The sequence below is a fragment of the Bombina bombina genome, chromosome 1 (genome assembly GCF_027579735.1).
Source record: "Bombina bombina isolate aBomBom1 chromosome 1, aBomBom1.pri, whole genome shotgun sequence".
Lineage (NCBI taxonomy): Eukaryota > Metazoa > Chordata > Amphibia > Anura > Bombinatoridae > Bombina > Bombina bombina.
The window spans coordinates 593,866,750-593,879,926 of record NC_069499.1 but is presented as its reverse complement, the minus strand read 5'-3'; the positions used below and the strand labels follow the sequence as shown (position 1 = coordinate 593,879,926).

Below are 13,177 nucleotides of genomic sequence, written 5' to 3'. Positions count from 1 at the left end.
GTTCGTATCAAGCCTGTCATTAAATCAATCTCTCCTCCTTGGAGTCTTAATTTGGTTTTGAAAGCTTTACAGGCTCCTCCATTTGAGCCTATGCATTCTCTGGACATTAAATTACTTTCTTGGAAAGTATTGTTCCTTTTGGCCATCTCTTCTGCTAGAAGAGTTTCTGAATTATCTGCTGTTTCTTGTGAGTCTCCTTTTCTGATTTTTCATCAGGATAAGGCGGTCTTGCGGACTTCATTTAAATTTTTACCTAAGGTTGTGAATTCCAACAACATTAGTAGAGAAATTGTTGTCCCTTCATTGTGTTCTAATCATAAGAATTTTCTGGAAAGATCTTTACATTCTTTGGATGTGGTAAGAGCTTTGAAATATTATGTTGAAGCTACTAAAGATTTCAGAAAGACTTCTAGTCTATTTGTTATCTTTTCTGGTTCTAGGAAAGGTCAGAAGGCTTCTGCCATTTCTTTGGCATCTTGGTTAAAGCTTTTGATTCATCATGCTTATTTGGAGTCGTGTAAATCCCCGCCTCAGAGGATTATGGCTCATTCTACTAGGTCAGTTTCTACTTCCTGGGCTTTTAAGAATGAAGCTTCTGTTGATCAGATTTGCAAAGCAGCAACTTGGTCTTCTTTGCATACTTTTACTAAATTCTTCTTCAGAAGCAGTTTTTGGTAGAAAAGTACTTCAGGCAGCTGTTTCAGTTTGATTCCTCTGCTTATAATTTCAGTTTTTTTCATTATAAGATTAAAACTTTTTTGTTTTGGGTTGTGGATTAATTTTTCAGCGGAATTGGATGTCTTAATTTTTATCCCTCCCTCTCTAGTGACTCTTGCTTGGAGTTCCGTATCTTGGGTATTTGCTATCCCATACGTCACTAGCTCATGGACTCTTGCCAATTACATGAAAGAAAACATAATTCATGTAAGAATTTACCTGATAAATTCATTTCTTTCATACTGGCAAGAGTCCATGTGGCCCACCCTTTTTATGGTTTTTTTTTGTATAAAGCACAATTATTCCAATTCCTTGTTCATGCTTTCGCTCCTTTCTTATCACCCTACTTCTTGGCTATTCATTGAACTGAATTGTGGGTGTGGTGGGGGGTGTATTTATAGGCATTTTGAGGTTTGGGAAACTTTGCCCATCCTGGTAGGAATGTATATACCATACGTCACTAGCTCATGGACTCTTGCCAATATGAAAGAAATTAATTTATCAGGTAAATTCTTACATAAATTATGTTTTTCTTAAGAGCATCTGTCTCGGAGCACAATCTTCCGGAGACCTTCCTAATAGTGACCACGGTCGCTAGCCCGTTGGGTTGGTGACAAGGGACTTGGGAGGCGTCTATTCTCCCCATATCTTTCTTGGAGTAAGCATTATCCTCAATGCTCTGATGGCTTGGCTTCAGTCACTTTATCTACTGATTAAGTTTTAATTGAACATTTTCATCTCAGTGGTTACATTAACTGCCTGAGAGGAACCTGTTATTCCTGTGACGTGATTGTTCAGTGGGCAGATGCTCATTTTCCCTGCTTATCCAATTTTCACTTTCAGGAGTGAATTCCCGGAGGGAACAGTTCCTCAGGCCGCTCTAATAGATGCCCTGGCGGTTCCTTGGGAGGTATACCTGTTTCCACGGTTGCTCTCCTTCATCACTCGTATCACTCAGGAGAGAGTGTCCGTAATGCTAATAGTCTCTGCGTGGCTTCACAGGATCTGGTGTGCAGACCTCGTGGAATTACCATCTCCTTTAACTTGGAGACTTCCTTTTGAGGAAGGACCTTCTACTTCAGGGTCCCTTCCTTCATCCAAATCTTATTTCTCTAAAGATGACTGCTTGGAGATTGTACGCTTATTTTTATCTAAGCGTGGTTTTCAGAGTCGGTCATCGAGACCTTGATCCATGCTCGTAAGTCTGTGACTCTTAAGATCTACCATAAGATTTGGTGTAAATGTTTGTATTGGTGTGAATCCATGGGATACTCTTGGAGTAGAGTCAGGATTCCTAGGATTTTTTTCCTTTCTCCAGGATGGTCTGGGTTTGTCAGCTAGTACTCTGAAGTGTCAGATTTTGGCATTGTCTATTTTGTTGCATAAGCGTTTGGCAGATGTGCCAGACGTGCAATCGTTTTGTCAGGCCTTGGTCAGGATCAGGCCTGTGTTTAAACCGGTTACTCCTCCCTGGAGTCTTAATCTTGTTCTTAAGGTTTTTCAGCAGGCTCCGTTTGAGCCTATGCATTCCTTAGATATTAAGTTATTATCTTGGAAAGTTTTGTTCTTGTTGCTGTTTCCTCTACTCAGAGAGTTTCAGAGCTCTCTGCGCTACAGTGTGATTCCCCTTATCTTATCTTTCATTTTGATAAGGTGGTTTTGCGTACTAAGTTGGGTTTCTTGCCTAAAGTTGTTTTGTTCAAGAATATTAATCATGAAATAGTTGTTCCTTCTTTGTTTATAACCTAGATGTTGTTTTTGTGCTGAAATTCTTTCTGCAGGCGACTAAGGACTGTCGTCAGTCCTCTGCCTTATTTGTTTGTTTTTCTGGGAAACGCAAGGTCAGAAAGCTTTGGCTACTGCTCTTTCCTTTTGGCTGAAGAGTGTTATCCGTTCGGCCTATGAGACTGCTGGACAGCAAGCTCCTGCGGAAATCACAGCTCATTCCATTAGGGCTTCTTCCTGGGGTTCAAGTATGAAGCTTTTGTGGAACAGATTTGCAAGGCTGCAACTTGGTCATCTTTGCCTCGGCTGAGGCTTCTTTTGGGAGAAAGGTTCTTCAAGCAGTGGTGCCTTCTGTTTAGGTTCCTGTCTTGTCCCTCCCTTATAATCTGTGTCCTCTAGCTTGGGTATTGATTCCTAACAGTAATTGAAGATGATCCATGGACTCACCGTGTCATTACAAAGAAAACAAAATTTATGCTTACATCATTTATTTATTTCTTGACACGGTGAGTCCACGGCCGCCCTGTATTCAGACAGTTTCTTTTTATATAAACCTCAGGCACCTCTGCACCTTGTGTTATTTCCTTTCTCTTCTTTTCCTTTGGTCTAATGACTGGGGGTTGTGGGAAGGGAAGTGATACTAACAGCTTTGCTATGGTGCTCTTTGCCTCCTCCTGCTGGCCAGGAGTGATATTTCCAACAGTAATTGATGATGATCCGTAGACTCACCATGTCAAGAAAGAAATACATTTACCAGGTGAGCATAAATTTTGTTTTTCGCTCATACGTTTGTCATAACATATTCAAAACAAGATAGTTCTCAAGAAAGTGACCCGTTTGAAAGTACTTACTACCCGATGCTGTTTGTGAAGGTGCAAACTTAACAGACTACTAAACACAGTAGAAATTCACAATCAATAATTGTATAATAAAACGATAATGCAAAATCACTTAGTTTGAATTTCAAATGAGTAGTAGATTGTTTTTTTCTGACAAATTTCAAAGTTAGTTTTATTTTTCTTCCCAAAGCATCATGTGACAGCTATCAGCCAATCACAAAATGCATATATGTATATTCTGTGAATTCTTGCACATGTTCAATATGAGCTGGCACCTCAGAACATGTGCTTATAAAATGATTGTACATATTTTTGTAAAAGTCAATTGCAAAGTTGTTTAAAATTGTGTGCTCTATCAAAATCATAGGAGTTTAATTTTGATTTTAAAAAGAGGAGCTTTCCTCCTGATCTCATAAGACATAAAGATAGCAACAGGAATCTAACTGGCCAGAACGTTTTAGGAAGCTTTCTAACCCTTTCTGGAGAACAAAATATAATCATATTATTCGCATCAAGGTAAAACTTTCAGATTACATCAAGCTTTTGAAATACAACATTCTTGTTAAGATTCTTATAGAATGATGGAATCACAGTCTCAAAAGGAATATTCAGGAAATTGTTTGCTTTCAGAAGAAACAAAAATACTCAAAACTGCTTTATCATGATGGTAAAATAATGTGGAGTTTGTATTATTTATCTACCTGTGGGCAAAAGTTTAAGCCCCCATTTCAGTTTTCAACTTTTAATTTTACATTTTTCTTGCAAAAATTATTTTAACATTTTAGATGTTTTATATACCTGGTAGAAAATGCTTGTTTTTTTTATTTAACTTGATTGTACATAAAAATGTCAACATTGATATCTCCCCTTCCCCCACAAAAAAGGCTCTTCTAACGATATGGAAGAAACCAGCTTCAGAGTCACCTTGCATTTGTGCAAAAATTTATGAAGCAGAACCAAATTTAGATCCCATGGGAGAATGTTTGAAACCAGGAATACTGTAATTCCAGAGTTTGGAAGGATGACGGAACATCAGGGGGAAGAAGGGCCAATATCTACCTATCTTCCATAAATTAATAGCTAGGGAAGTGCAGTACAGAGTCTTCCAACCACACTATTTTTCAAAAATTACCCAAAATATGACCACAAGTTTTTGGCATTTTGCTCTGCAAACCATAGCTTTGAAGATCCTGAATTACCATGGAATTGGTAACTGTAATCCATTGTATGTAGTTTAAATAGGAGTAGGTGCACTTTTCTAGGGGGGCATGTCCGGACAGCGGCCATCATCAGACGCAAAGTTAGAAGCTCCAGATATTCAAAAAAGATTCAGCTGATTTTCTAAATAACTTCAAAAAGTTCAGAACTCTAACAAACAAAAACTACAGCGTGAAACATTACTGCATCAATCGACAACACTTTTATTATAGAGATCGCACCTGTAGGACCTCTAATCCGGACAGTTTGCTAGGTAGCGCGCAGCCCTATGCCATCTTCCTTAGCTCCCCCCCCCCCCCGGTACGCCGGGTTAAGCAGATCTACTAAACTGCTGTCTATAGATGGTAGGTTTAATATCAACATGGATGAGATGCTCCATACAAATATTAAAGACCTATTGGCCATCCTGGCTAAAAAGATGGACAGTAACTTCGCTCAACTAATTGCTTTAGTGGGGGCCTAATATAGAGAGGGAGAAGTCAGAGATCCCAAAATGGAGGCGGTAGCTGAACGAGATGTGCAGTGCAATAACCCCGCCCGCCCATGCTAAGATAGAGCCTGCTCAAATTCACGTACTATCTACGGGGATACCTCTCACGAAGCTACAAGAAGCTCATCAGACTGAAGTACCCCAGTACTACATTCACACTCACTCCAACAGAACATGAGACCAATCCAGAGGAATTATCTCTACTAGACCGGGCGGATGCGGCCGACCACCCGAGAAGAAAGAAGAACCAATGCTCTGATGCGGTCCTGACCAGAAGTTTGGAGCGCTCTTCTGTGCGCTCAGAGGTTTCGTTGGGGGTAATCTTGAGATCTCACAACCACCACTGCTCTCAAGTACTGACAAGCTCGATGGGACTAAAACTTTTTCCTCAATGGCACACTCCTTCACATTACTTAGTGCTCATGGCCATCCGATTGGGGATAGGATGATACTACAGTCGTCACTTTACAGGACTCTATTAGAAGGGACCGTACATATATAACATGCTCGCTGTACAAGTATTAATGACGACCTCTGAGTCTGATCTTCATATGTAGCCTTGTATAAACATACATAGCTTACTGTAAGCAAAGACATACTGTAACCAAAGACATGGTCAGCAACTTCAATGTCATGTAGCCATTTACACACACCATACTCATAAGATGTTTCTGGTCAATGGATCGCCCATTTTTATCCATCTTTTATTTAGTCCATATTGCATGTGCATACTAATTAGACGCTCCTAGTATCTACCCACAAATTGGATACATATACTAGGTAACATCCTTGGAATAACCTCTGTAAAAGTCATAAAACCACTGGTCTCCTCCTTATGGCCCACTTATTTGATCATAGATATATTCATCCTTATTCTGTGCCCCACTCAACCTCACACCAGGTTTATATGTTCCTCCAGAGTACTTCTATAGGTTCCCACTAATGAGAGCCAGCAACAGCTTAGCTGAACATACTTTAATAAGATATTGCTGTGTTAAAAGTGCATCTCTAAGTGAAGGATATTCATAGACTAACAACTGATCAAACCCTTTCTAGGGGATCCCTGTGTTTTCCTCCCACACAAACTGCTGGGGTTACAACCCTAATTTAATGTGTTTTTTTCATTACACATTGAGTGAAGTATGATTGATATGTATATATGCCATGGCATCCAACACTATAATATTGAGCTGTAGTCCTAATAAGAGTATTTCAAACATCTTTATCCACATATTACCAGTCTTGCTCCTACCACCTAGCAACAATCTATATGCCATCTTGCTAATGCATAGTCTTCTTGTAGGCTATACTTAATTTTGCTGATATACACTGATATTTCATATATTTTTTTTTATACCAATATACTATTATCATATTTAGTTCTCTATTTACACATAGCGATTCCCTAAATATTCTATGGTCCAAGAGTAGCCACCACAAATATCAGCCTTTCTCTCCCTTATCAGACCAAAGTGACTAGGACCAAGAGTGTCCTTCTAGATACTGAGAGGAATATTACCTAACTATAAAAATAAAATAAGTTTTCATGTATAGTAGCCCTATGGTAGTATTAACTTTTTATGCCAGGTTTTATTATAGCTTTTGACTCACTATATGCCTGATTTTTTTCAATGTAAATCATTATGCTACTTGCTAATTTACTGCGTTCTGTTTGCAACCTAGAATCCTACATTACCATCTGTACACCTTTTGTTCTGGGCTGTTAAATTGTGCATAGTTTTAAATTACATGTGGGTTAACATATATTTTGCTCTTTTTTTTATTTTTTTTACTCTTGTATACGCCACTTGATGATATCTACTGTAATTCCATAACATTTATATTCTGTTCATGCTTAAAACCTCAATAAAAGAATATATTAAAAAAAAAAAGTTTTCTTTTTAACTATTGTCCAATAGCTGTGAAACAGCTGCTTTCTAAAGCAGGTTGACGTTTGCATTGTCAGGTCTATGATTACGGCTCAATGCCGAAACACGTAAGACCAGTTATCCTCTTTTTGTCTATCCTGTTTATATGTAATAAAGTTTTTTTAATTGTGAAAGAACCGGACTTTTTTTGTTAATTGGTATAGCTATCTCACCTTTTATTTATAATTAATAGGCATTACTGCATTTGAGTGCACATGGATTTCAAATGTATTGCAATGGTTTACTAAAACTAAAGGTTGGGAACCATTGCACTAGAAGACAGATGGGAACAAAACTACAGCATCAGAGGAAGCTATACAGCTAAGAAAGAGCAAAATGGCAGTAAGATAACATTGAATGGTTGGAGTAGCACCCATGCTTTATTCTACTTGGAAATTTGACTGTTACTAGACCAGCAGATCTCACAACAGAAGAGTAATGTAAGAAATCACAAACCCACACATATTGACAATCTCGCCCCTACAATCTCGCCCCTCTTACCACTGCTCGGAAATCACACACTCATCCCCAGCCCTGGCACACTCCTACTACTCTGCCCTTAATCTCCACAAGCAACACTACTTCTCTACTCTTATCTCTAATCTTTCTTCAAACCCAAAACGTCTGTTCTTCACTTTCAATACTCTCCTCCGCCCTGCCCCACTTCCTAATACAACTTCTCTGTCAGCTCAAGACTTTGCCAGTCACTTCATTAACAAAATTGACTCCATCAGACATGAAATCAACTCTCAACATAATTCCATTCTCTCCCCCCCTCAAATACTCTCACTCAACCACAACCCTCATAACCTGAAACTTAGTTCATTCTCCCCTGTTACGGAGGAATAAGTTTCGGCACTTATACTGCGCTCTCACCTCACTACCTGTCCCCTTGACCCTATCCCCTCACAGCTGCTCCCCTCTCTCTCTGCTACCCTTACCCCTATACTAACACACATTTTCAACCTCTCCCTCAGCACTGGTACATTTCCCTCATCGATGAAACATGCACTGGTCACACCTATCCTCAAAACACCTTCCTTTGATCCTACCTCCCCATCCAACTACCACCCTATTTCCCTCCTCCCTCTTGCTTCAAAGCTTCTCGAAAAACTAGTATATGCACGCCTATCCCATTTCCTTACGTTAAACTCCCTTCTTGACCCGCTGCAATCTGGATTTCGTCCTTATCACTCCACAGAGACAGCTATTGTTAAGGTCACCAACGACCTACTTACAGCTAAATAAAAAGGCCACTTCTCACTGCTTATCCTCCTTGATCTGTCCGCAGCCTTTGACACTGTCGACCACCCTCTTTTGCTCCAATCCTTCGGCATCTGTGACACAGCCCTTTCATGGCTCTCTTCCTACCTGTCAAACCGTACCTTCAGTGTAGCCTTCTCTGGGGCCTCCTCTGCCCCATCACCACTTTCTGTTGGAGTACCGCAAGGCTCTGTCCTCGGTCCCCTTCTCTTCTCAATCTATACGTCATCACTAGGTTCCCTAATTAAGTCCCAAGGTTTCCAATATAATTTGTATGCCGATGACACCCAAATCTACTTCTCTGCACCAGACCTATCTCCTTCCTTGCTAACCCGTGTCACTAACTGTCTTTCTCAGATCTCCTCCTGGATGTCCTCTCACTATCTCAAGCTAAATCTCTCCAAAACTGAGCTCCTCATTTTCCCCCCTTCTTCCAAAATCTCCACCCCCAATATCTCTATAACTGTCGACAACTCCATCATTACCCCTACCCCGCATGCCCGATGTCTTGGGGTCACATTTGACTCAGATCTTTCCTTCACTCCTCACATTCAGTCCTTGGCTACAGCCTGCCGCTTCCACCTTAAAAACATCTCTAAAATTAGACACTTCCTTACACAAGACACAACTAAGATTTTAATCCACTCTCTCAATCTTTCCCGCCTTGATTACTGCAACTCTGTCCTCTCTGGTCTCCCCACCTGCCACCTAGCTCCTTTACAATCCATAATGAATGCCTCTGCCAGACTCATCTTCCTTACACGTCGCTCTTCATCTGCTACGCCTCTCTGCCAATCCCTTCACTGGCTTCCTCTTGCCTCTAGGATCAAACACAAAACTCTCACTCTTACATACAAAGCCCTCAACTGCACTGCTCCCCCCTACATCTCAGACCTTGTCTCCAGATACTCTCCCTCCCGTCCCCTTCGCTCTGCTCATGACCTCCTACTCTCCTCTCTTGTCACCTCATCACACTCCCGTTTACAGGACTTCTCCAGACTGGCTCCCATCTTGTGGAACTCTCTGCCTCGCTCCACAAGACTCTCTTCTAGTTTTAAAAGCTTCAAGTGCTCCCTAAAGAATCTAATGTTCAGGGACGCATACAACCTACACTAACCTTTCCTAATACCAGTTCCTCTCCTCCACTGCAATCCCCTGAACCCCCTTAGCATGTAAGCCTAAAAGTCCAGCTGTTTGTAGATCACCTTCTTAAGAGCTGACTACAACAGTGCAACTCTTGGCAGGGCCCTCTACCCTATAATTGTTTTGTTTTGTACTCCCCCTTTGTTTATAGCGCTGCAGAATCTGTTGGCGCTCTACAAATAACCGATAATAATAATAATATTGCTCTATGGAGGTTTATAATTACTGTACTGATGCAAATGGTTATTTGAAGTATAACACCATATGTAAGAGGAAGTGCACTTTAAATGTTAGTTATTACTGTAAATGGTAAAATGTGATAGTGCCTGTAACTGTATGGAAAAATCAACTCAACCTATAATCTCTCTCATATTTAATTTCTATTCTCTCTGGCAGGTGACAGCTATACACGGTCTATGCCACCTTCTTGGATATAAACACAACAGCACAGAAAAGTGTAAACAGGTCAGCACAACCACACAGTCATAACTTCTTTCTGTCCCAATTTCTCTCATACTAACAAGTGGGTTATTCTTTTTTGAAATACATAACAGAGCCAGAGAATACTATCTCTTTCAGCAGCCTTTTGTGTCTGTAGTTGGCATGCTGCACCCTACATTTCCTAGTTCACTCTTACAGAGAATCCTCTATATGCTGCTCAGCAAGCAAGACACCATTCAAAAGCAGTGACATTCTGTGCTGTCACTGCAACAAATGCTTATGTTTCTGTCAGACTATTTATGTATTGCTGTTATATAAAATTCAAGTTACATGAACAACCAGTTTAGCAGCAGACTGTCAGAAAAAAACTGTATCTTAAGTTACAATGACACTGCCAAGATTTATGTCACAGTATACAATTTATTCTTTTGTAACTATATATGCACTTCTGAAAATTTTAGATAATGTTTAGATGGTATACACAGTAACGATTTAAAATCTTTTGTTTTCATTTATCAGATGTATGAAAAGGAAAATGATATTTTAACAGCGATAAACAGACTTACTGGAACCAACCTGAAGCCACTGACTACAAAACAGTTGGAGTCCCAGCCACATTGACCATCCACATACGACAATGGTTTATTTTTATTTACATGGACAATGTACTTGGGCAAACAGCTGATTAGAGTTCATTGTAGGGACTATGAGTACGGCTCTTCTAGCCGAAACGCGTTAGTCTATCTTTGTGGGGGTCACCCCATACTCTCTACCGCTTTATACTGTTTTTTAATAGCTACAAATACAATTTAAAGTTTTATCCTATACACTTGGTGCTTGGCTTATTTTCCTGTTTTTTTTTTATATAGAGTTCATTGTATTCAACATAGCTGCAAGAACACCCTTTTAAACTGTCTATTCTAAAATTTACAGTTTAGGTTGTGGTTTAAACAGGCAACGGCAGCTATTTGAAATGACAAAATCTATATAAAGAAGCTATTTGTAAGCAATTTAATACACTCCAGCAGGCAAAATGGATAATTTGGGAAAACATTAAAGAGGAGAAAATGTCACAGTACAATGTTCCTTTATGTAGGAGTGATTGCCGCTGATATATGATCAGTGAAGAGAGGGAAATAGAATGCAGCTGTAATATTTGAAGGCATATGCTAAGTCAAGAGCCTGATCTATTTGTTTACTTACTTTGCCATCAGAGTAATCTAGCAGTAACTGTGGCAACAAATAAATCCTGATTAGGGTAAGACTATTGTTACCAGTAACAACACTTGACTTGTTTGTTGTACTACATGTACATGGATCTTTTAAGATGTTTTTGTAGTACATTAAAGGAACAGTATACGCTCATTTTCATATAACTGCATGTAATAGACTCTACTATAAAGAATAAGATGCACAGATACTGATATAAAAATCCAGTATAAAACTTTTTAAAAACTTAATTAGAAGCTACCCGTTTAGATCTGTTGAAAAAGTAGCTGTAAAGCCCACTGCAAGTGGGAAATAAGACACTCCCCTCCCCCTTCTTTTGCATATGAAAAGACCCTTTACACAAACTGGAGTAGGTATACATCAGTATTCTCATAAAACTTTGGGGCTTGGTTAGGAGTCTGAAAATCAGAGCAATGTTATTTAAAAATAAGCTAAACTATACATTTAAAAAAAAACTTTATGGACTATATAAATAGATCATCTACAAAACATTTATGCAAAGAAAAAATTAGTGTATAATGTCCCTTTAAAGTGAATGTCAAGTTAAACAGATTACATAAAGTGAAACGATAGCAGTTAAAAAATGAATGAGAGTTTCATTCATGAAATCGTTAGGATTCACTTTATTTACAGAGCTATTTCACTATAAACGCTGCACGGATAATAGCGTTCAGCACCCTTTGCACAAACGTCACTGCCCGGGGGAAAACATCGATTAGTTGATTTGTAGCTAGTGCAATAGCTCTGAAGATAAGTATATTCTAACGATTTCATGAATGAATTGCTCATTCATTTTTTAACTGTTATCGTTTCACTTTATCTAATCTGTTTAACTTGACATTCACTTTAAACAATGTTCAAATTGTGATCCATCACAGTCAGTAAGACACATACATGGCACTAACCTTTAATATACCTAACACATCCAGCAGCTTGCAGGCCCTTTTCCATATAATTGGACAATTTATGAACAGTTTCTAGGGCATCTGAAACCATCTAATAAAGATTGCTATGTTTGCTTTTTGTACGTTTTAACACACAGATGCATGTCTCAGCTTCATTTAATCAACAAAGATACATTAAGGTGTTTAATTAGTGATTTATCATACAAAATCATAGCACACTGCTGGTTATGAACATGCGATCTCAATACAGTACATCCTGAACAAGGTTTAAACACAAAGCCATGGCCTCCTTTAATGAAGCCAAATGAGAAGTTGTGCATACAAAGGGAAACTTCCAAGATTGTTATCACTATTAGTGATGATTTTTACTTCATGTACTCTTTTTAATAAGACACAAGACTGAGATGGCAATGAAAAAAATTCCCCTCAGGGCATTAGATTCTTAAACTAAAAGTTTTGGGTTTTATGCTTTTAGAATGTGTTTTTGTCCACCAATAAAGATGCAGGAGCTTGCTATATCTGGCCAGTGAGTTGTGCACAAATGGGCATTTCCTGTTAGGATAAAGTTGTTTATATTGATACTAAAACTAACTCCTATTGTTAACTATAGTATAATTTCATATGCATGAGTTTTTTTTGTTAATCTCTCTTTAAAGGGACAGTAAAGCCAAAATTAAACGTGAATGTGTTGGAAAGAGCATTGTATATTAAACAACTTTCAAATTTACTTCAATTATCAGTTATTTTTGCTGACTCAAACTGAATCATGAACTTTTAATTTTGACTTTACTGTCCCTTTCAGGATTACATAAGAAACATTTAAATGTGACTTTTTCATATGCATTTTTATCAACACTGTGACACTTTTTTTTTATATTTAAAATGTTTTATTGAGTAATTTGTAAATAACAAAAAAAAGACACACAAAAAATCAGGAATACAATTCCAATCTTATTGGTGACACAATTCAATTTGATATAAGTAGAATTATAAACAGTTAATGCTATATGAAAAATGTAGGTGCCTAATAATAAAGGCAAGGAAACAAAAAGCTAGCATAATAAATCACCCTTAATGCTGTTAAATGTATAGTAACTGAAAAAGAATAGCACAAAGTATTTAAATGACAAGCTGTATGTAGCTGAAATACTTTGGTCATAATAAAGGTTTCCAGGGTATAACAAGTACAAGAGGGGAGGCCACTCCAATGGTAAAGGGTGGGGAAAGAAACCGCCATTTGATTGGAGAGAAGAAGTGAGACAGATGTTCCAAGACTTA

At 38.5% G+C, this 13,177-nt stretch overlaps 1 protein-coding gene across 2 annotated transcripts in view; it reads left to right on the top strand.

Annotated features, from left to right (window-relative positions):
* YBEY (ybeY metalloendoribonuclease) overlaps positions 1-10,589 on the top strand; it is a 47,034-nt gene extending 36,445 nt beyond the window's left edge. Inside the window, exons 4-5 of one of the 2 annotated variants that reach the window (XM_053698894.1) lie at positions 9,720-9,788; positions 10,284-10,589. In XM_053698894.1, the coding sequence (XP_053554869.1) occupies positions 9,720-9,788; positions 10,284-10,385 (171 nt within the window). In that variant the 3' untranslated portion in view covers positions 10,386-10,589. Of the gene's footprint in view, positions 1-4,165; positions 4,699-9,719; positions 9,789-10,283 lie in introns of those variants that run through there. The other variant, XM_053698895.1, reaches the window with a different exon arrangement.
* The last annotated feature ends 2,588 nt before the right edge of the window (positions 10,590-13,177 follow it).